General features: G+C 38.1%; 2 protein-coding genes across 19 annotated transcripts in view; one reads left to right on the forward strand and one right to left on the reverse strand.

The window, feature by feature from the left end:
- Positions 1 to 10,944, forward strand: part of camta1a (calmodulin binding transcription activator 1a) — a 422,828-nt gene extending 411,884 nt beyond the window's left edge. For 6 of the 18 annotated variants that reach the window (XM_083569722.1, XM_083569710.1, XM_083569707.1 and 3 more), the window contains 6 exons: positions 1,927 to 2,164; positions 2,705 to 2,776; positions 3,009 to 3,029; positions 3,156 to 3,355; positions 3,870 to 3,941; positions 6,439 to 10,944. In XM_083569722.1, the coding sequence (XP_083425848.1) occupies positions 1,927 to 2,164; positions 2,705 to 2,776; positions 3,009 to 3,029; positions 3,156 to 3,355; positions 3,870 to 3,941; positions 6,439 to 6,502 (667 nt within the window). In that variant the 3' untranslated portion in view covers positions 6,503 to 10,944. Of the gene's footprint in view, positions 1 to 1,926; positions 2,165 to 2,704; positions 2,777 to 3,008; positions 3,030 to 3,155; positions 3,356 to 3,869; positions 3,942 to 5,279; positions 5,311 to 6,438 lie in introns of all 18 variants that reach the window. The other 12 variants (XM_083569716.1, XM_083569712.1, XM_083569717.1 and 9 more) reach the window with 6 other exon arrangements.
- Positions 10,945 to 12,977: 2,033 nt separating this feature from the next.
- Positions 12,978 to 13,882, reverse strand: uts2a (urotensin 2, alpha; the record flags this gene model as incomplete). Its single annotated transcript, XM_083569952.1, has 4 exons — positions 12,978 to 13,246; positions 13,372 to 13,415; positions 13,505 to 13,609; positions 13,777 to 13,882. The coding sequence occupies 4 exons, from the start codon at positions 13,880 to 13,882 to the stop codon at positions 13,133 to 13,135; spliced, it is 369 nt and encodes a 122-aa protein (XP_083426078.1). The 3' UTR covers positions 12,978 to 13,132.
- Between the last annotated feature and the right edge of the window lie 7,885 nt (positions 13,883 to 21,767).

The following is a 21,767-nucleotide window of genomic DNA, read 5'->3' on the forward strand; positions in this document are numbered from 1 at the left end:
ACCTGCTTGGTGTTGTTCCCAAACTAGTCTGTGATGCTTCCAGTCATTTCAAGCATCTTAGAGGGCAGTTTAAAGTCTTTTAAGTATCTGAGCAGTAAAGGTTCTAGTGTGTGCAACAGAATAGCTCAGGGTTGTGGGTAGAATGTGTGATTGCTTCATCAGTTGAACAATTTGTTTAGGATCAAGCTTGTCAGTTAATGAACAGGTGATTATGTTTCTAAACAGCAAGCTCTTTATCATGGCTCAGGTCCTAGCTACTGTGGATTATCTACTGAGGTATGCCGTCTGAGGTTTCTTTGGGAAATTAATAATAGTGGAATGTTCAAATAATGTGTGGAATTACTGACTGTACCAGGGAGGGGTTAAATATGCTCATGAAGAATGGTGTTAGCTGGTCAGTGCAGGCTTTAAGTCCTGACCTGGGATGCTATTTGGCCCTGTTGCCTTCCTGGTGTTCATTCTCCTGGAAACCTTCCATCGTGCTCTAAATGGATAAAAATGTTTCCCACACTGACACACATAAAACACGTGCTGCTACAGTATAAGCACTGTGAGCATTGCTAGTGTTGTTAGCAACGCAAGTGCTGCTACATAAAGCTGTTTCTACATTTGAAACAGCCGCACTAAGCCCCACTGAGCTCCTAGCTTTCACAGTGATCATCCACATCACTACACGCTGCACATTTGCAGTGTCAATTAAAGCTGATGAACAGGTTGCAGTTTTTCAAACCCTTACCTCTTCACAACTGACATAATACTGAAAGAAGGAAAAGGTCGTGTAAGTGCGTCTTGAAGATGCTCTGGTACCAGCCAATCTGGGCTTCTCTCATATGCAATTAAAACTCCAACTGGGATTAGAACATGTTGAATAATTTATAATGTTATGATATTAATTACTGTCAGTACACACCATCATATTGCTTTATACAAACACATACAATAGACCTTGTGTCTACTCTTGGAGCCAATGTTAAGTATCATTGATGCTAGCTAGCTAGCTAGCTAGAAAGAAAGAAAGAAAGAAAGAAAGAAAGAAAGAAAGAAAGAAAGAAAGAAAGAAAGAAAGAAAGAAAGAAAGAAAGAAAGAAAGAAAGAAAGAGAGAAAGAAAGAGAGAAAGAAAGAAAGAACTTTATTGTCATTGCAACGGAATGCAGTTTACCAGAAGTGCAAAAAGTAGCAATTGTGAAAAGAGACAAGTGCAGATAAATATGTAATATATGTACAGCATGTAATATATATATGTAAACATATGTACAGTAAATAAAAGGCTATAGTATTGAAGAGATGTGTGGACATTGTTGAAAAGTACAAGTAAATGGTTTTAAGTCTATGGCAGTGAAAAATGTGCAAACACTGTTGTAAAGGTACAACAAGTAGAAGGCTAGAAGGCTATATCTCATATATATATATATATATATATATATATATATATATATATATATATATATATATATATATATATATATATATATGACAGTAGAGGACATCAAATCTGTTTTGCTATACAAGCTGCACATTGCCCCTTGAGAAGGAATACTTTAATGGTTTTTGAAATGTGAGGGGTGTACTTACTTTTGTGAGATACTGTATATCCTAAAGAACATGTATTCATTTAGAGCACTATTTTCCAGAATTAAGCAAAAAATGATGTTATGATTGCATTTGTAATTGTAGGTTGCTGTAAATGTTTACAAAAACAATGTTTACATTTAAATGTAGAGGATTTGCCCTAATTGTTTTATTTATTTATGAACATTTACATTTCAGCAATGTTTTAACAGTGAAATCGGTTCTAGGAGAATTGTCTTCAATCTTTAAACCATTTATGCTTTTCTGTTTGTGTGTGTGTGTGTGTGTGTGTGTGTGTGTGTGTGTGTGTGTGTGTGTGTGTGTGTGTGTGTGTGTGTGTGTGTATATATGTGAAGGTCTCTATATAGTGAACCCCTTACCCCCAACCCGGGTCTGAATCCAGACGGTTCCCCTCAGTGTGACAGTGTATTTGAGAAGGGTTCGCTGCCCTCTCCAGCCAACTGGACTGAGTTTTTGAATGCTTCCAATAGCAAGATGGAGCGAGAGTTGTCACAACTCACCCTTACCGACCTGGAGCAGAGGGAGCTCTATGAGGCAGCTCGGCTGGTACAGAGCGCCTTCCGCAAGTACAAGGTATACATTCATTTGCGTAACATATCAGTGCTGGGGATTGATAAGTGAGGTTTTGACAGGCAGACCTGTTTCATTGTACTTTTATCCAATATGTACTTTGATCTTTAATCATTTTCTGAACAAAGGTTCATGCCCTTGTGACTTCAGCATGGAAAGCTGGCTAAACTATCGCATGGCCTGGCTTATGGAAGCATATGCATTGCAATTGTTTGTCTTTTTTTCCTCTCTGTACCCCCATGTCCATGAAGTGTGCTGCCTCCCATGGCTGCCTGTAATGAGTTTCCATTGCACACATGGGCCTCAGCCAGTTCTGGCAGCTGAAACAGAGCAGGGGGTTGTGGTTAACTCGACCCTCACCCCATGCTTACTGCACCTGCTTCCATCTTGCTGCGTTCCCTCTCTCTTTCTTTTTCTCTATCTCTCTTTATCTCAATTTTCTCTCCTACTCCTGCTGTCTCTCAGTTGGTGGTACAGTGCCTGTCTCTGCCTGCAGGCATTGGACCAGTCTCAGCTCTAATCTCCTGCTCTGCTCTCCTGCAGGAACGCCCACTGCGTGAGCAGCAGGAAGTAGCAGCTGCTGTCATTCAGCGCTGTTACAGAAAATATAAACAGGTATGTTGACCCTGATTGACGTGTTTCAGGCTGACATCAACACTGTGTTACTGCTAACTGTCAAGCATAAAAACATGCAAACCTACAGGAAAACCCACAGTGTTATTAGCTTAAAGTCTTTCTCCTATACAAGAGTAATTGATACATTCATCCATCTCATATCAAACCATCTCAAATACCCCAAAAATTCTATTTCTAATCACGGGCCAATTTTTGCTTTTCTTTTTCCAAGCTAACATGGATAGCATTAAAGGTAACGCCTCCATTCAGAAGAACACTAGAAACCAGTACTCAATTTTCTCTGTAAATATTCTGTGAGAAAATATTTGCCCTGTCCTCCATACTGACTATACTGTATAAACCCTTTGCTCTGTGGCAGTATGCACTTTATAAGAAGATGACGCAGGCTGCCATCCTTATCCAGAGCAAGTTCCGAAGTTACCACGAGCAGAAAAAGTTCCAGCAGAGTCGACGGGCAGCTGTGCTGATCCAGCAATACTACCGCAGCTACAGAGAGATTCGTCAGCGCCGACCTCACAGACGCACCGCCACCTCGGCCCTGGTGCAGCACAAGCTCAGGTAACTCCCGCTTTAGTCTTAGGGCCCTGACGACACCAAGCCGATGAACAGTTGAAGAACAGCGCAGGACCGTCCTCTTAATGCATTTGCCTTTGTTAGCTTGCACTAATTTCCCTTTTGGGTTTAGCACACTCATTTGTGTACTTACAAACACTGCTAACTGGCTCCAACGAAGAAAAAAAAAACTTGGTGTTTCAAAAACTAGACAAAATGGATAACAATTATGGTTATTTGACAAGTATAGTTTCCCAGAGTTGGTCCTGGAGTACCCACTGTCATGCAGATTAGTGTTTTCCCTGCCCTAACGGATCCACTTCACCTCAAGAAGGGCTGTAATTAAGCTAATTAGTTAAAAAACCTTTCAGAAAAACTTTTAAGACAAGGGTCACTCCAGGACCGGGGACAGATGTAGCACAATATTCAGTTACTTTCTGATTGATGTGATTGTGATTTGTAATTTTTAAAGGGCTACCTTACTTATTTTTCTAATTGTTATTCTTTGTTGTTTCAAAAGTAGTTTGCTTACTAAGAGACAGGAGCAGGCTGCCCGCAAGATCATGCGATACCTCCGCCGCTGCCGCCACAGGTAATCTCCCACTGTCACGCTGTCCCCTAGTGGCAGCACCCCACACAAACAGGGCTACATCCATGAATTCATTTAAGGGGAAAAGGAAATATGCTACATAAATCACTGTCCGATCTGTGCAGTTATATTGATAAGCACAACACGCTCATACATTTCGGCTGGATGCCAGACAGTGGCAGAAGCGGTGATGGCATAAATTTGCTATTTAATCATTTAAGCTTCATTCTACTATCAGCTAATATTGACCTATAAATAGGGTTGATTTAAATGACCTCTGTGACAGTACTACTGAAAATTAATTTCATTTAACATAACCTGATACACCTTTCCCTGCTTCTGCAGTAAATCTCCTGGGTTTTACAGGCTGTTATTTCAGTTATTTCACAAAAGTAGCTGGTAGTCAGATATATTTGATTTAAATCAACTAACTATACATGTTAATTTCACATTTGTGTGATGCAGTACTGTGTGAAACTATAATAATTTTTAGCACACTTTTTTTTTTTTTTTTTTTTTTATTGCATTTTAGATTTCCAAACATTATTTTTCAAACAGAAATATGAGCTGTAACAGAAAAATGTGTGTATGTCAAAGAAAAAAAAATGAAGGGTTTTTGGGCAGTCTTGGGAAAACTGTGGCAGATTTTTTTAAGATGTTCAGGAAAACATTCCAGCCAATTTTCTGCACAAAATGAACATACTGTTGTTTTTTTTTCTTTTAAAGCAAAGGTTTGTCACACAAAATATTGACTTTGTTCAGTTTATTACTTTGTTTACAGCTCCCTTTTTAAAATACATTGCAGTGTTGAATTTCAGTATTCTTTATGGCATCTTACAGTTTTTTAAAGCATTACCTTTATGAGCCTTTTGCACAGTACTGTATATAACCATCTGCACTGTATGTGTGTGTTCTTAGCCATAAAGAAATCTATTTGAAACTGTCCTAAAATATTTCGGCTACGACTTTGCTCTGCATGTCTCTGATACACAAACACTGATTGTAGATTGTAGAATTATCTACAATGTTAAGCAGCACAGGTTTGTCTGACCAGCCACATGAATCACTAACAAACCATGACAAATGCTACCGCTAGTGGCATAACAGTGTGTTCCAGTAATTTGTCACTTTGCAAGTGAAGAGACCTACTGAATCAAAGGGCAGTCATATTTAACAAATGCAATAGATGGTGTTAGGTTGTTAAAACATATGTTGGACACAAAAGCAATCCCATCCTCCTTCTTTTGCTTCATCTGGTTCTTTCCCTTTCCCTCTACTTCATACTACATTACATAATATGTGCTAATAGCTGTGTGGTGTTGTTTTGCTGTTAATGCGTAGCCCCTTGATGGACCATAGACTGTTCAAGCGGGTGAGTGCAGCCTCAGCAATCCAGTTCGTCCCCCTCCTCCTCTCTTCCTCTCTCTCTCTTTCACCCTATCTCTCTTTCTGATTCTCTTTACTGCTACTTTCTCTCTCTCACTTACACCTTCCTGTTGTGTATCTAAATATATCTCACTCTGGCATTCTTTTCTCTAGTCTTCCCCTTTTCCTATATTCCTTCTGTTCATCACTGTTGCTTGATGCCTGCTTGCATGACAGCTGCCGACTGGAAGCACAGATGGACCGTGAGGCTTAGAATAAGAACAACTAACCACCATGACACCACCATATTAAATAAGCACCCACTTATTTCCCCTTCAAAGATGTGTTGTTATTATGAAAGGATGTATAAAGAATGAGCAAAGACTGTACAATGTTACCTGTGTTGCATGATGGGATGATTATGGGCCTTGCTTTCTGACAGGCATGCTGAGAGTGATGTGTCATTACCAAGGGGCATGAAGTATTCCTCTGTGACAAGCTGGCTGTCTGGCTAGCGCACGTATTTTGGCTAATGAAAAACTCGTAACTCATAAGGTGTTATTACAGTATGTGCCAGTGGGATCGCTCTGTCTTCCGATCGAATATATTGTGAAAGATCATTCCACTATTAACAAGATCAGCAGAACCGCTCCATGCCGAACACAGAGTGTTGGAGTAAATTATACAGTTCATTTTTGAGACCCCAGGGGAATTGGCTAAGCGATCCAGTCTGAGCAGATAGCTTTATCTTGGTCTGATTGACGGGTGAATACGGGGACTTTCACTTTGAATCCACGAATAGAATGAAATGTGCAGATTATTTTTGAGTAGGTCTCATATATCATGTTTGAGATAAAATAAAAAAAAATCAAGGTGAAGCTTGAGAAAAATGGACAGGCTCTTAAATATTGCCTTATTTTAGTCTGAAACTTCATTTTTATTATTGTTGTTATTGTTATTGTTATTATTAGCAGTTTCTCAATTTTTTTTTTAAATTTATGTTCCACAATTTAGTGTTTAGTGTAACAATGAGTGTTGTGTCCAATTGACGTCTTCTCTCATATCACTATGCACTTTCCATTCTACCTCGTCTTTTTTAACCTGGTGTATGTTTATTTTTGTTGTTTTTTTACAGAGTGAGAGAATTGAGAAAGGCCAGGGAACATGAGAATATCCAGAAGAGCCCCCTCACAATGTGATGTCCCTTCTCCAGACTCCTTTTCCTGTTTTTTTTGTTTTAACCAGACCTTTTACAAGAGGAATTTAAAAAAATGAATTCATGTGGGAAGAGTACTATAGAGAACTACACAAAACTACAAACTTCTGCTATTATACAACACCACTTTTTCATATCTCTTTCTTCCTTCTGTCTTTCTTTTTTATGAGAAAGAGCTGACTTAAGAGTGGATTTAAAAAAAATAAACTCAATGCGAGGATGTAGAGGAAGAACATTTGCTTTATGGCATTTTTTGCACTTTTTCATGGATTTGGTTTGTTATTTTGAAGCGCATTGAAAAGGAAAGGATGATGGAACAGTACGACTCTTCAGAGGATCATAGGGAGAAGATGAAAAACAGGTGAAAAGACGGGAAAAAACTGACTGAAAGAAATATGAAATTGATGCAGGGCCTGGTTTAAATTGTAGTACATTGTTTTTAAGTGTAAAAAAACAAAAAATATTGTGAGGTACTGTATATGAAAAACTTTCCCAAAAATCAATTTACATCCATGAGAAAGAGAAATGTCTTTTAATTATATTAAAGGTTGTAGCCCATTAAATTAATGACGAGTTGTAAATGTAAGAGTGAGGCTATAGGAAAAAGGATATTTAACATTTCATTTAATGTTATTCATCCTTTTAAATTCCATAGTGATCAGTGTGAATTGGGCCAGTGCAAAGTCAGTGCAAACATAAACCCACCTTGTCCCTGGGAAAAAATATGTTTGTGTCTATCTATTTATTTAACCTCCCCCCCAGTGAATGTAATAGAAATGATAATGTTCGTATTAGGCAATTTGGTATGGACCTTTATTCTTTTTTAAATGTTTTTGAAGAAACCAGTTGCCTCGTTTTAGTTAGTAGCAGACATCAATGATGCTCTTATTCTTTTCAAATGACCTTCATTGGCTCTTTAAGCCTATAAAGGAAAGCTCACAGACATTGCCTTGATCTCTTAGAGATTCTCTGAAAGGTCCCTAAGCTAGCCCTCTCAGCAGGGGTGGGAAAAATCCATATTTTTGACGACAGAGCGGTTTCTGTACATAAAGAAGGTCGATGGAACAGTATGTGAAGAAAAAAAAAACATTTATCTGAACAGGACTGTATTTTAGAAATATATTATTTTATTCATTATAAGGGGTCAAAAACAGGAAGTGGAAAATCTAAATATTTGTATAGTTTTCTTTGAATGCCTAATAAGTATGGTTGTATTGTTTGTACATATTGTAAATATTTCTGGGATAAGATGAGCTACGTGCATGAAAATCAAAGATATTGAAAAATTAATGATTTAAAAAAACAGCATTAGTGGCTATGCTCTGTAAAACTTTCACTATAAGAAAATTTTATTTTCTGTTAAATGTTCTTAAGAAGAACATTTTGCTAAAGCATGACCTTACTGCAGATATGAAAAATACCGTACTTATGAGGTAAAGGAAAACCAACAAGCGTCATCATTAGACAAAAAAAAACAACCCTAAATTTGCATTTACATCTGTTTGTTTCACGGGCTACCAAGAGTCTTTTTCTCCTGAGTAACATGGATGCTAACTGCTTTGTGAGGAATAATACTGTACCGTTCATCCTCGCCGAAGCAGAAGACAAGGCGGTGAAATGGGAGAGCATTAATTTTCATCATTTCATCCCCACTGACCAGTGAATACAAGAAGTGCCACAGAGAGGAGAGGATTTCATAAGTTCTTTTGTTCTACATACTGTATATCAAAACACAAAGAGGTTTCAGAATCTTGTCTATGTTTGCGACCATCTGTATACAAAGTGACTATGTTATATATTAAAAGGCTGCTCTATTTTATTTCAATTATTTTATTTTTTTTTCAATTTTAAAAAAATGCAACACTGACAGGAAAATGCAGTGATGGTTAAAGACTGGCAAGTCTTTCCCTCATGATGTGACTGGACATTTTGGTGCTAACAACATTGATGTAACAGGATAACAAGGAGAAACACTTGGCCGATGTTGCGCTCAGGCACTGAGCCAGCTGTTTGCACATTCAGGCTGTAAAGTAGGTTATGTCATGTTCTAACGGCTTCGGAGGCGCATCACTTTCTGTGGGTGTAATTGGGGTCCAACTGTAAACAGGCAGCACTTGAAAATGAAAATAATGGCACACAAATGGATTTTTAAATAAGGTCAAGTGTCTATTTACTTTCAGATTTACTGTTTAAGTGGTGCCATAATGCGGTTTGTTTTCTACAACTGTTTGTGGAGATTTTTTTTCTCTTGTTATGTTTTGTTCTTTTTTTAAATCTTTCAAAGTGTTCAGAGTGTACATGTGGGAAGTGCCTAATCACAGCAAATTTCACTCAGCATGCAATGTAACAAACTGGACTAAGGGACTATTTGGACAATGGGAAAAGTGAATCTTTTTCATGCGGATTATTTGATGTATGTTAATGTTTTTTTTTTCAGTATGTTCTGTCAACATAGTATTTAAAGCCTGTTTGAACTGCCAGTCAGGATTGCACACAACGTCCAGTGGCTATTGCCTTGCATTTATTCATTTATTGATTCATTCGTTTATTCATTATGAAAGCAGTATAGGATGTCTGCTATTGCACTGCTGGAGCCACATGAGAAGGTCTTATTATGCTTGCATGGGAAACATAGATAACCGGGTGACTAAAGCGCACCCAGAGCATGCTTATTTTTGTAGATTTCTTAGACAGATAGGTTCAAGGAAGAAATAATGTTCTATAAAGCAATGCTGGTTTAGTAGCTCATACAACCTTGGACGATACCGGGGTATTGAGAGGGAAGGCAGACGAGAGACGTTCAGTGTACAGGACTGATCAGTATTCACATTTACTCAAAGTGGCACACACATTTCTCAGACAAGGTTCGAAATAGTTTTCCCATTGCGTTCAGTCACATCGACAAGTCAACTGTTGATGTTCATATCTTCACTCCACTTTTACGCATGCACATAACAGTGACGTGTCCTATATATACATATTATACATATATAAATACAAAACCGGGTCAGAATGTGCATTGTACTTGCAGGCAGTGGATAACCGCGACCTCTAGAGTGAATCTCCTTGCGTTAGTGACAAGTTAGCCTCACTTTTTGTATTTTTACTCAGGGTGCCAAAACTGGGGAGGGGGAAGTGGAGCAGGTCACTGGAGAATCAGCTGCTGCTTACTGGGAAAATGAGCCAGAGCCGAGTCCTGATCAACTTACTGTGATTTTGATTATTCCATGCTGTTCATTTTTATCGAAACATACAAAGCTGATTAGTTTTTGTTTGTGTGTACCATAGAAATAACCACTGTCTCCGAATAAGCCCCATCAGAAACACTAAATGACAATAGGAAGAAAGGCATCCCAGGGTAGTGGAGATATAATTAGTGGTGTGTGTGAGCTACAGTCCTGTATGAGCTTACATTTCAGACTGAAACACTGCCATTGATAGATGTAGAGTATGAATTAAAAAAAAAAGTACAAGGTAATAAATAATAAATACCAGTATTGACCTCATTTCTAATATAATAGAGTTCCCCTTTTTATTTCATTTTAGAGCTATAGAGTGCTTGAGAGGTGTTAGATGGACCATGAATTCAAAGGGCACAAAGATTTTGCTGAAATACTTACAGATGATCATCACAGCCCAGACATGGTCTCATGTTCAGCTCATTGGCATGTAGCTTAGATTAATCTTTTTCTTTACTCATTATTAAAACTACCTTTCCTCCTTTCTGTACCCATCCTCAAAAAAGGCACATTGAGGTAAATGAGCCGAAATCTGTCTCACAAAACTTTCCACTTGTGGACATAGAGCAATAAACCTGTTTTATGAAGTTGAGACCTGCAGATCTGGAGATTTAAAAAGAAAACGAAAAAAAAAACAAAAACAATTGGACACATGCAAACTTACACTTATGCAAATGCCGATAGGCTGGTGTGAGATTAGTGTTCAGTAGGCCTAGTTTATGGACAGCAGTTATAGGACATCTTTTACAGACCTGCACGTTTTCATCACTCCCAAAACCCAGAAAAATAGCAGCCCTGCTTTTATTCTAGGCCACTGGGGCCTTGACACTTTGCATGTGTAACTTAGTGTTAGAGCTCTTTTTCTCTCCTCTCTAGCTGTCTTTTCCTTGCTATGTAGCCTTGTCCTTCCCTTTCCCTTTGAATTTGTTCACCTCTTCAGTTATTTTCAAACTTTGTGTAATAAAGACTTTTTCCCTTTTGTTTCTCCCTTCCCCTTATGTAAGTTTTATTTTTGTAACTGCATGTTAAACCGTCACTGATATGATGGATATGTTAAAAAAAAGAGAACTCAGCTGCTGAAGCCATGCAAAATGTTTTGAATTGCCCTTAAAATATGAAAGATGTTTTCTGAATGCTTTATATTCTTTCTGCTGTAAAATAATAAAAAGGGAGAAAATGAAGAAAAGAGTGTGAGTTTTCATGGTTCATTGATTGGTTTGTTAGAGGCATTTAGATATAGGGTTAAAAAAACAATAGAAGGTCATATTAATTAGCTTTGGTTTAAGTTTTTTATATTATGAAATTTTATATATATATATATATATATATATATATATATATATATATATATATATATATTATATATTTATTTATTTTATAAATTCTGGTAGACTTTTGTTGCAAAGTATGTATTGTATATGTTGAAACAAAATTGATCGAACTTAAAATTGTCCAGTATTTCTTTTGTAGTTCGTAAGATTCCCAAAAGGAACCAGTCAGGAGAGGGATTTAAAAAGTCCCATTTACTATTATATAAAAGTCTATTCTGCAACAAATCATAATTGAGCTTTGCTTCAAAGTATGATATGGAAAAGTATCATAAAAGCATCACTTACTCCATCACTTAAGCATCACTTTCTCCGCTAAGTGTTTGGTAAAACTTGCACATGGCTAAACTGTGTCCCCTGGTGGAATTTCATTTCTTAATCATAAATGAATAAACACTCTTGTTCTTTATACCCAATGTGATGTCTTAAGCTATAAAAGGGAAAAGCATGACCCAGTCTGCTTATTATTGGAGACTAATTAATGACAGGGTAGTTATAGTTATGGCTGCAAGTAAAAAGTAGCTCTTTCAGGGCCCATGCTTCAGGGTAAGTTGTCAGAAACTGATGTTCAGCTTTGGGCTGGTAACTGCCATTATACTGCACTGTTGCTGATTATTGAACCAGTCATGATTTATTCCTTACTTAAACCACATCAGTTTATAAACTACATCCAATGCTGTTTTATTAAAAACTGTTGTAAAAGTGATTGAAATGGATGTGTGTTTTTGTGTGTGTTCACCTGTATTTGTGGTTGTAAACACTGTTTAAGATTATTGCCATATTTACTAGATACACCCTCCTTGTTTTTGCCAGCTTGTAGGTGAATACCTTGTAGGTATCTTCTGTCATGCATGTTAATTATTCTCTCGCCCTTTATCAGTGCTCAGGTGTTAATTAACATGTCCAGCCTGCTTTACTGTCAGTACTCTCAAACTAAAGCTTTCTGTAGTTTCACAATCATCTTCTTTTTTTTTTTTGGATTCAGGTCTGTGCATAAAATTATACTTAAATTATACGCTTGAACATTTGCTGATAGAGAATTAAATTTTTTTTTTTAATAGACAGGAAAAAATGTATATTCTTTATTTTTTTCTCAGCTTGTTTTTGCTATCTATTAAATCTGACGGTCCACAGTTGAGATGTGGCTGTAAATGCTGTATATGTCTCAATATTTAGACCTGTGTCTTAGCTATTTCCATCACTTCCCTATAATGCTCATGATATTAGTTCGATTTAATACAATTCAATATTAATTCAGCTTATAAAGTAGCTTTACATAGATGAAAAGGTTATGACGATGTACTGTATAAGTTTAGTGCCTATAAGTTTGTTCCTTATTAGTTCAACCCTAATGAACAAGCCAGTGACAATTGTGGCATGGAAAAACTCCCTAAGATGGTTAGAGTAAGAAACCTTGAGAGGAACCAGAATTAAAAGGGAAACCATCCTCATCTGGGTGGCACCAAATGCCCACTCATTACAGTTCTTAAAATGCAGAAATGTTCATGCAAACTGCAGTCTGTTGATATTAATTCCAGTTCAAATTCATCCTCATAGTTCTTGAAATTAGACTGCTGATCACATAGACGACTATTTTATATACTGTACATTATTAAATTATTTATTCTATGTCAGAGAGGAAATCAAGCAAATGGCCACAATGAAAGCTTTTCTATGTAACTGTTTATTAAAGGTCAGAATGTTCTTATTACAGCATTCACAAAAAAGGGAAATGATCCAATGTCAGATATCAATATCAAGCGACCTTTTTTAAAGGATCATAGAACATTGAAATAGCAGTGCGTAAAAACATAAATGACCCCAATACATGCAGTATGGTAGTTTCACTTTTATGCTCTGTTTTCATTAATAAGCTTTAAACAACAGATGTGTGTGTGTGTGTGTGTGTGTGTGTGTGTGTGTGTGTGTGTGTGTGTGTGTGTGTGTGTGTGTGTGTGTGTGTGTGCGTGTGCACACATTTACTGTATAATGGTATATGAAAACAGGCCCAGTCTCTCAGTCATGATGCAATTTCCTATGCCAGTATTAAACACAATACTTCCAGAAGCAGTCAGCTCCATTGGCCCTCTTTCTGTATGGCCTCTTAATACCAAGTATGTGACTGTGAGAGCTTAGATGGCCTGGTTTCTCCAGCAGAACCTGCAGGCGATGCATTTATCAGCACATTTTACAATTGTGGTCATGCAGTCAAATGCAAAGCTGATCAATGATAGAAAAACATTTGGAAATACACATTTTCATATAAGTGAAACAGCCAAGCTCACCTCTTTTAGAGCTTCTTTAGGGAGCAGTTCTGACACTCTGAGACCTTAGAAAAAAAATTGTTGACAATTTTCTCTTTGTCTTCTAATTGAAGAAATAGTGGAAAGCAAAATTGTTTACAACGAGCAGCTTTACCATTTTTGGAGAGCAGTGGTGAGTAACTGAGGCCTGCTGTCCTTTGGAAAAGGCTGCTTAAATCCAGGTCCTCAAGACCAACTGCTCCTGCCTCCTCAGCTAAATCTATATAAAATATTATACCATAATGTCATTACTGTCTTCTGATTTTGTGCATCTGAGTAAAGACCGTAAGTCTGAAAAGAAGTACTGAATGCATTATTGAATAATATTTCTTCATTTTATACACAAAAGGTAATTTTTAAAAATGTCTACTTAGGATTTGCACTCACCAGGTCCAGTGTAAGACATGTCTGCTGTTTCTGAGACAGGATGTGCCAGCAATAGGCCAATGGAAAGCTGGAGAAGAGTCCAGGACAGGAAAAAGTTACAGAGCATCTCTACTGTGCTGCTGTTTTTTTTTTTCTATAGCTGTGAAGTGGCTTACAGAGCCGAGTAAAGATTGTAGAAGTGCCACAAATAAGACAAGCCTAGAGTTTATATACTTCCCCCCTCTTGAAAGCGTCATAGTGAATGTGTATATCACCAGTGTTTTATTAAGCCTTTTTGCATTTAGAATCAGACTTCAGTCAGTCTGACAGAGTGCCTGCGTCAATGAACATCGCAGTAAAATCAGGATAGGTTTTGTGTCAGGCCTGGCGAAGTTTTTTTAAAGGTGCATAAAATGGGGGCCACAGGTGTCCAAATGTCCCTCTATCAACTCTTTCACTAGGTCACAATTGTCTATGAAGGCAATTCTAATAGCTGTCAGTTAATTGCTGTAAACAAAAATACATTTTTCATTGTCTTTATAACACAGTATATTTTTTATAAGAATATTTTCTTTGCAAATAGGTTGAATGATTAAATATGTGTTCATGCTGGTGACATGAATATTAGTTCTCATAAAATCCTGACAGGTATTTTGTTACCAGCTACAATGTCATTAAATTTCCAGTTTTCCATAAATGCATTTATACATATTTATACGCACAGTAAAAAGAAGCAAACAGTCTGTAAAAGGGAGTGTGTCATTTGACTATTCCTAGGTACTGCTTAACATAAAAATAATAAAAATAAAAATAAAAAAACATTATTTTTCTTCAGTATAGGTAAAATATCTAAAAGCCAATTTATGCATATCTATAACTCTAAATGTAAAAGTTGGCATCCAGCTTTATATTCTTCAATCAAATCAAAGTAGAAAAGTATAAACTATTGTTTTAACTTAATGTAGGAAAATAAAGTTTGTGTACATTTTTACACAAATATCTGGAATTTCTACTTCTTACATTTTCAAAACAGACTTGTTATTTTAGTTTACTTGTTATTACCTGATCATCATCATCATCATCATCATCATCATGGATTTAATTTTTGTGCTATTAATGCAGCGTGCATTCCTGTTTGACCATTTTTATTACAAATATAAATACATAAATAATAAAATATAAATACATAAATAACTTAATAAAAAACATTCAGAGCAACATATATTTATTAACGACATCCTTTCAAAAATAAATAAAAATAAATAAAATAAATGAAAAAACCCGAAAATATTTTGAATTAGTAAACATTTATTTTATTGATGCGCCAAGTCTCAAATCAAACACCAAAATCCGCCATGATGCACACAATTTACTCTCTGGGGGTCGACAAACGTGCCGGCGCGTTTTGCGGCATTTTTTCCTTCTAATGGCGAAATGTTAAGTGAAAAATAAACTACTGTCTTTTTTGATCATACAGATAAAAGCAATACATCATTCGACTATGTAAAGGGTCTACTTTTATTTGTATACACTCATAACAACAAAGCTGTGCTTTTGTAAAATAAACTAAACAGACAGGGGGCGCTCTCTGCAGTCTCTTCATTAATTCATTCATTCTCTCCCGCTTATCCGTAATTCGGGTCGCGGGGGCAGCAGTCTAAGCAGGCCCCTGCCTTTGACTGCTGCCCAATCCTCATAGCACCGTCCCTCACGGTCCCTCCTGCAGGTGGTGAGCCCACGGGAAGGCGGCCCCACGTCACTCCGACGTCACGGACCTTGATATTTCCCTCGTAAGGGACCCCCGGAGCATAGAGGGTTAAGGGCCTTGCTCAAGGGCCCATGAGTGGCAGCCTGGCGATACCGGGGCTTGAAACCCAGACCTTCCGATCGGCAACCCAGCGCCTTAACCGCTGGAGCCACCACTCCCCCACTCTGCCGTCTCTCTTTCTGTCAATTTTTTTCTTTCTGTGAATCTGAGTGAATACTTGCCTCACAGACATAATAAATATATAGTATAGGGTATAAAAAGCTTTTAATGTCTTTAAATAAACCAATTTACAACGAAAGCAAGTATTCTCTGATTATGTAATTGGTATGAAAGCTAGAAGCGGTACAGTTTCTCCGGGAATCACCTCATTAACCGTCAACTTACCACTGATGTTAATTCAGGAACTGTAAAAAACAATTTTATCTGTCTTTATTTAGATTAACAAAAATGGATTATCTAATCTAGATATAGCCTTATTTTACCCATATGTTCGATCATTGTATATTCGCATTCACCTGTAGATACAGTCAAGATGAGTTTGAATATTTATTATTAATTAAAGTTTACGTTTATCATAGATACATTAGGTTTTTTTCCATAATGTGTTATTTAGTAATTAAATATATTATTTAATATTCCCTACTCTGCATTTTTGTATAACACTAAAATAATTGTATATTTTTATTTATTTTCTTTGTAATAAAATTATTTTACCGTTTTTTTTTGTTATGTTAGCTTAACTTGATAGATACCTTGATAGATAGTTTGCAGCACTTTTTTAATGATCATAATACTGTTAATGTTCTGATCATTTAGTTGCAACTCTGTTACTTTTACTATTGGCTCTGTAATAAAAATTTAGTAAAAATATACTAATAGAAATTAGATATTTATTAGAAATTAAATTAGAAATTAATTAATTTTAAATGTACAGTTATTCTGCCATCTAGCGGCAGGTATTAGTAGTACATAGCCACATTTTTTAGGTTATTTCTTTTTCGTGATATACAGTATTTCACAAAAGTGAGTACACGTCTCAAATTTTAGCAACTATTTTAGCACATCTTTTCAAGGGACAATACTACAGAAATTAAACTTGGATATATTTTGGAGTAGTCACTATGCAGCTTGTATAGCAGTATATATTTTTTTAACTCAACATACAGCCATTAGTGTCAAAATAGCTGACAACAAAGGTGAGCCAATCCTAAGTGAACATGTCAAAATTTACATTTTTGTGTGAAGACGATTGTTATCTAGCACTGCCTTAACCTGCTGCACTTGACGCACAGCACGAGGACCCAAAATCTCTGATCGACCCTTGCGAGGCCTGTTCCATCTTGGAAAACCCCTGTATGTACCTGGCCACTGTACTGTAACTCATTTTCAGGGTGTTACCAATTTTCTAATAGCCTTTGACATCTTTTTGGAGAGCAACAAGTCTAATTCTAATAGTCTTTGCCTAGGGGTTGCAATGTTGAAAATCCAGTGGTCAGTATGAGAATTGTACTCAAAGTGGCAAATTTAAACTGCTCTAATACAAGATACACACATTTGTATGGTCCTGTGAAGCAGACATGAACATGATGAATAGGATGTGTGGCTTTGCATGTTGAAATTACATACAGCTGTTATCACTTAGGGTTTACTAACTTTTGTTGCCAGTTATTTAGACAATTATGGCTGTATGTTGAGTTATTTTTAGAGGACAGTAAATCTGTACTGCTATAAAAGCTGCACATTGACTATTCTAAAATATATCCAAGTTTCATTTTTATAGTATTCCCTTGAGAAGAAATGCTAAAAATGATGGTGAAATGTGAGAGGTGTACTCACTTTTGGGAGATACTGTACATAAATAAATTGTGAGTAACTAATCTTTGAAAAATCTGATTCTGTGTTTTTTCTTTGTTTGGTTTGTAGATGACATTGCACATTAAATCTTGAAATAAAAATGTTTAATTCATTGTATGACTATGAGGAGGCATCAATGGGGTAATTATTTGATAATAGTGATCTGTATGCAAAATGTATGTAATGTATGCATTATTTTTATTATTCCTATTCCTCTTCTTCTTTATCTTCATCTTATTATTATTACTACTTACTTATTTAATTACTTGTGGGTTACTGCAAGCAAGGATTTTTCACTTTTTTAAACAAACTAAATTGAAGTGATTTGAAAGTTGATTATTTAAATTACTTATTTGTCAAACTATTACTTTAAGTTTAATTAACATATGAAAACTTAAGAAAAATATCTCAAATATAATGTTACATAAACTCATCTTATGAAAATGTCAGACAGCAGTCTTTAATGTGGAGATAAATCGATTCCTTGAGTAATTAGAATACAAAAAAGCATTTAAGCAAATAATTTGCCTCAATGTTTTATTTAGTTGATGTAACTACACACAAAGCACTGTGTTTCCCCATGGAGCGCTATTACTGACACACCACCCGTTAAACTCTGGACCGCTCTTGGGGTCTCATTTATACTTAATATATTTATTATACATTAACCCAGCCATTAGGGGGGCACAAGCCAGTGTACTCTTAGTGCCGGTCCCAAGCCCGGGTAAATGGGGAGGGTTGCGTTAGGAAGGGCATCCAGCGTAAAACATGTGCCAAATCAAATATGCGGATCACAAATGAGAATTTCATACCGGATCGGTCGAGGCCCGGGTTAACAACGACCGCCACAGGTATCGTTAGCCGACAGGGTACCGGTGGAAATTGGGCTACTGTTGGCCGAAGAAGGAGAAGGAGAGGAGGAAGGCGTCTACAGAGACGGCAGGAAAAGGAGCAGTGTAGGAGAGTAGAGGTTCGGGTTGGTACTTTAAATGTTGGTACTATGACGGGTAAAGGGAGAGAGATAGCTGATATGATGGAGAGGAGAAAGGTAGATGTGTTGTGTGTTCAGGAGACCAAGTGGAAAGGGAGTAAGGCCAGGAACATTGGAGGTGGGTTTAAACTGTTTTATCATGGTGTGGATGGGAAGAGAAATGGTGTAGGGGTGATTCTGAAGGAAGAGTACAGTAAGAGTGTAGTGGAGGTGAAGAGAGTTTCTGATAGGGTGATGATCGTGAAGGTGGAAGTTGAAGGGATGATGATAAATGTCATCAGTGCCTATGCTCCACAAGTTGGCTGTGAGATGGAGGAGAAGGAAAGATTCTGGAGTGAATTAGATGAAGTGGTAGATGGTGTACCTAGGAAAGAACGATTGGTGATTGGGGCAGACTTTAATGGGCATGTAGGTGAAGGGAACAGAGGTGATGAGGAGGTGATGGGTAGGTATGGTTTTAAGGAGAGGAATGTGGAAGGGCAGATGGTGGTAGATTTTGCTAAAAGGATGGAAATGGCAGTGGTGAACACGTATTTTAGGAAGAAGGAGGATCATAGGGTGACGTATAAGAGTGGAGGAAGGTGCACACAGGTGGATTATCTTCTGTGTAGGAGATGCAACCTGAAGGAGATTGGAGACTGTAAGGTGTTGGCGGGGGTCAGTGTAGCTAGACAGCATCGGATGGTGGTCTGTAGGATGGTTTTGGAGGCGAAGAAGAAGAGGAGGAAAGTAAGGTTTGAAAGAAGAATAAGATGGTGGAAACTGAAGGAGGAAGAGTGTAGTGTGAGGTTCAGGGAAGAGGTCAGACAGGGGCTTGGTGGTGGTGAAGAGGTGCCGGATGATTGGGCAACTACTGCAGGAGTGATGAGGGAGGCAGCTAGAAAAGTACTTGGTGTGACATCTGGAAATAGAAAGCAAGACAAGGAGACGTGGTGGTGGAATGAGGAAGTGCAGGAGAGCATTAGGGGAAAGAGGTTGGCAAAACAGAAGTGGGATCGACAGAGTGATGAGAAAAGTAGGCAGGAGTACAAGGAGATGCGGCAGCAGGTTAAAAGGGATGTGGCGAAAGCCAAGGAAAAGGCATATGAGGAACTGTATAATAGGTTGGACACTAAGGAAGGAGAAAAGGATTTATACCGATTGGCCAAGCAGAGGGACCGAGCTGGGAAGGATGTACTGCAAGTTAGAGCAATAAAGGATGGAGAGGGAAATGTGTTGACTAGTGAGGAGAGTGTGTTGAGAAGATGGAGGGAGTATTTTGAGCAGCTGATGAATGAGGAAAATCAGAGAGAGAGAAGGTTGGAGGATGTGGAGTTGGTGAAGCAGGAAGTAGATAGGATCAGTAAGGAGGAAGTGAGAGCAGCGATTAAGAGGATGAAGAATGGAAAGTCGGTTGGACCAGATGACATACCGGTAGAAGCGTGGAGATGTTTAGGAGAGATGGCAGTGGAGTTTTTAACCAGATTGTTTAACAGGATTCTGGAAGGGGAGAGGATGCCTGAGGAATGGAGAAGGAGTGTGCTGGTACCAATCTTTAAGCATAAGGGAGATGTGCAGACCTGCAGTAACTACAGGGGAATTAAGTTGATCAGTCACACCATGAAGTTATGGGAAAGAGTAGTGGAAGCCAGGCTGAGAGAAGAGGTGACCATCTGTGAGCAACAGTATGGTTTCATGCCGAGGAAGAGCACCACAGATGCCTTATTTGCTTTGAGGATGTTGATGGAGAAGTATAGAGAAGGACAGAAGGAGCTGCATTGTGTATTTGTGGATTTAGAGAAAGCGTACGACAGGGTGCCGAGAGAGGAGTTGTGGTATTGTATGAGGAAGTCAGGTGTGTCAGAGAAGTATGTGAGGGTGGTGCAGGACATGTATGAGGACAGTGTGACGGCAGTAAAGTGTGCAGTAGGTACGACAGACTGGTTCAGTGTGAAGGTTCGACTGCATCAAGGATCGGCCCTGAGCCCTTTCCTGTTTGCAGTGGTGATGGACAGGTTGACGGACGAGGTCAGACAGGAGTCTCCCTGGACTATGATGTTTGCAGATGATATTGTGATTTGTGGTGAGAGTAGAGAGCAGGTTGAGAAGAGCCTGGAGAGGTGGAGGTATGCGCTGGAGAGAAGGGGAATGAAAGTCAGTAGGAGTAAGACAGAGTACATGTGTGTGAATGAGAGGGAGGGCAGTGGAGTGATGCAGTTGCAGGGAGAAGAGGTGGAGAAGGTGGAGGAGTTCAGGTACCTGGGGTCAACAGTGCAAAGTAATGGAAAGTGTGTTAGGGAAGTAAAGAAAAGAGTGCAGGCAGGGTGGAGTGGGTGGAGAAGAGTGACAGGAGTAATTTGTGATAGAAGAGTATCTGCAAGAATGAAAGGGAAAGTTTATAGGACTGTGGTGAGACCTGCGATGTTGTATGGATTAGAGACAGTGGCATTGAGTAAAAGACAGGAGGTGGAGCTGGAGGTAGCAGAGCTGAAGATGTTGAGGTTTTCGTTGGGAGTGACGAGGATGGACAAGATTAGAAATGAGTTTATTAGAGGGACAGCACATGTAGGATGTTTTGGTGACAAGGTGAGGGAGGCGAGATTGAGATGGTTTGGACATGTTCAGAGAAGGGACATGAATTATATTGGTAGAAAAATGCTGAAGATGGAGCCACCAGGTAGGAGGAAAAGAGGAAGGCCAAGGAGGAGGTTCATGGATGTGGTGAGGGAAGACATGCAGGTAGTTGGTGTGAAAGAGGCAGATATAGAGGACAGGGTGGTATGGAGACGGATGATCCGCTGTGGCGACCCCTAATGGGAGCAGCCGAAAGAAGAAGAAGAAGATATTTATTATACATTAAGTCAAATCAAGAAGCTTTTATTGTTATTTTTATTTCAACCATACTGTATATAGCTGATGCAGTACACAGTGAAATGAAACAACCTTCCTCCAGGACCCAGGTGTTACATAAAACAACATAAAACAACAGTCACAGAAACAGAAAAACACAGGGCCAAGAGCTAGTAGAAAAATCCTTGCCACATAAAGTGCATGTGTGCAACCTGGTGCAAACAGTGCAAGACAACACAAGACAGTGCAAGACAACACAAGACAGTGCAAGACAACACAAGACAGTGCAAGACAACACGGGACTGTGCAAGACAACACAGGACAGTGCAGGACAATACACAATACACAAAACACAAAACAGCTCTGCCAGTAAACCTGTCGTAACAAAATAAGGTGAACAGTAGCAGAAAAATGTAAACAGAGTATTGTGCAAAGCACCATTTTGGGTCCAGAGTGGCCGCTGCGAGTTACTGCTGCATTCTTTGTTTCCATATTGTGCGTACACAAGACGCACAATATGCGTTTTTAGTCATATATGTGTGTGTGTGTGTGTGTGTGTGTGTGTGTGTG

Source organism: Silurus aristotelis (assembly GCF_946808225.1).
Source record: "Silurus aristotelis genome assembly, chromosome: 19".
In the NCBI taxonomy this organism is placed as follows: domain Eukaryota; kingdom Metazoa; phylum Chordata; class Actinopteri; order Siluriformes; family Siluridae; genus Silurus; species Silurus aristotelis.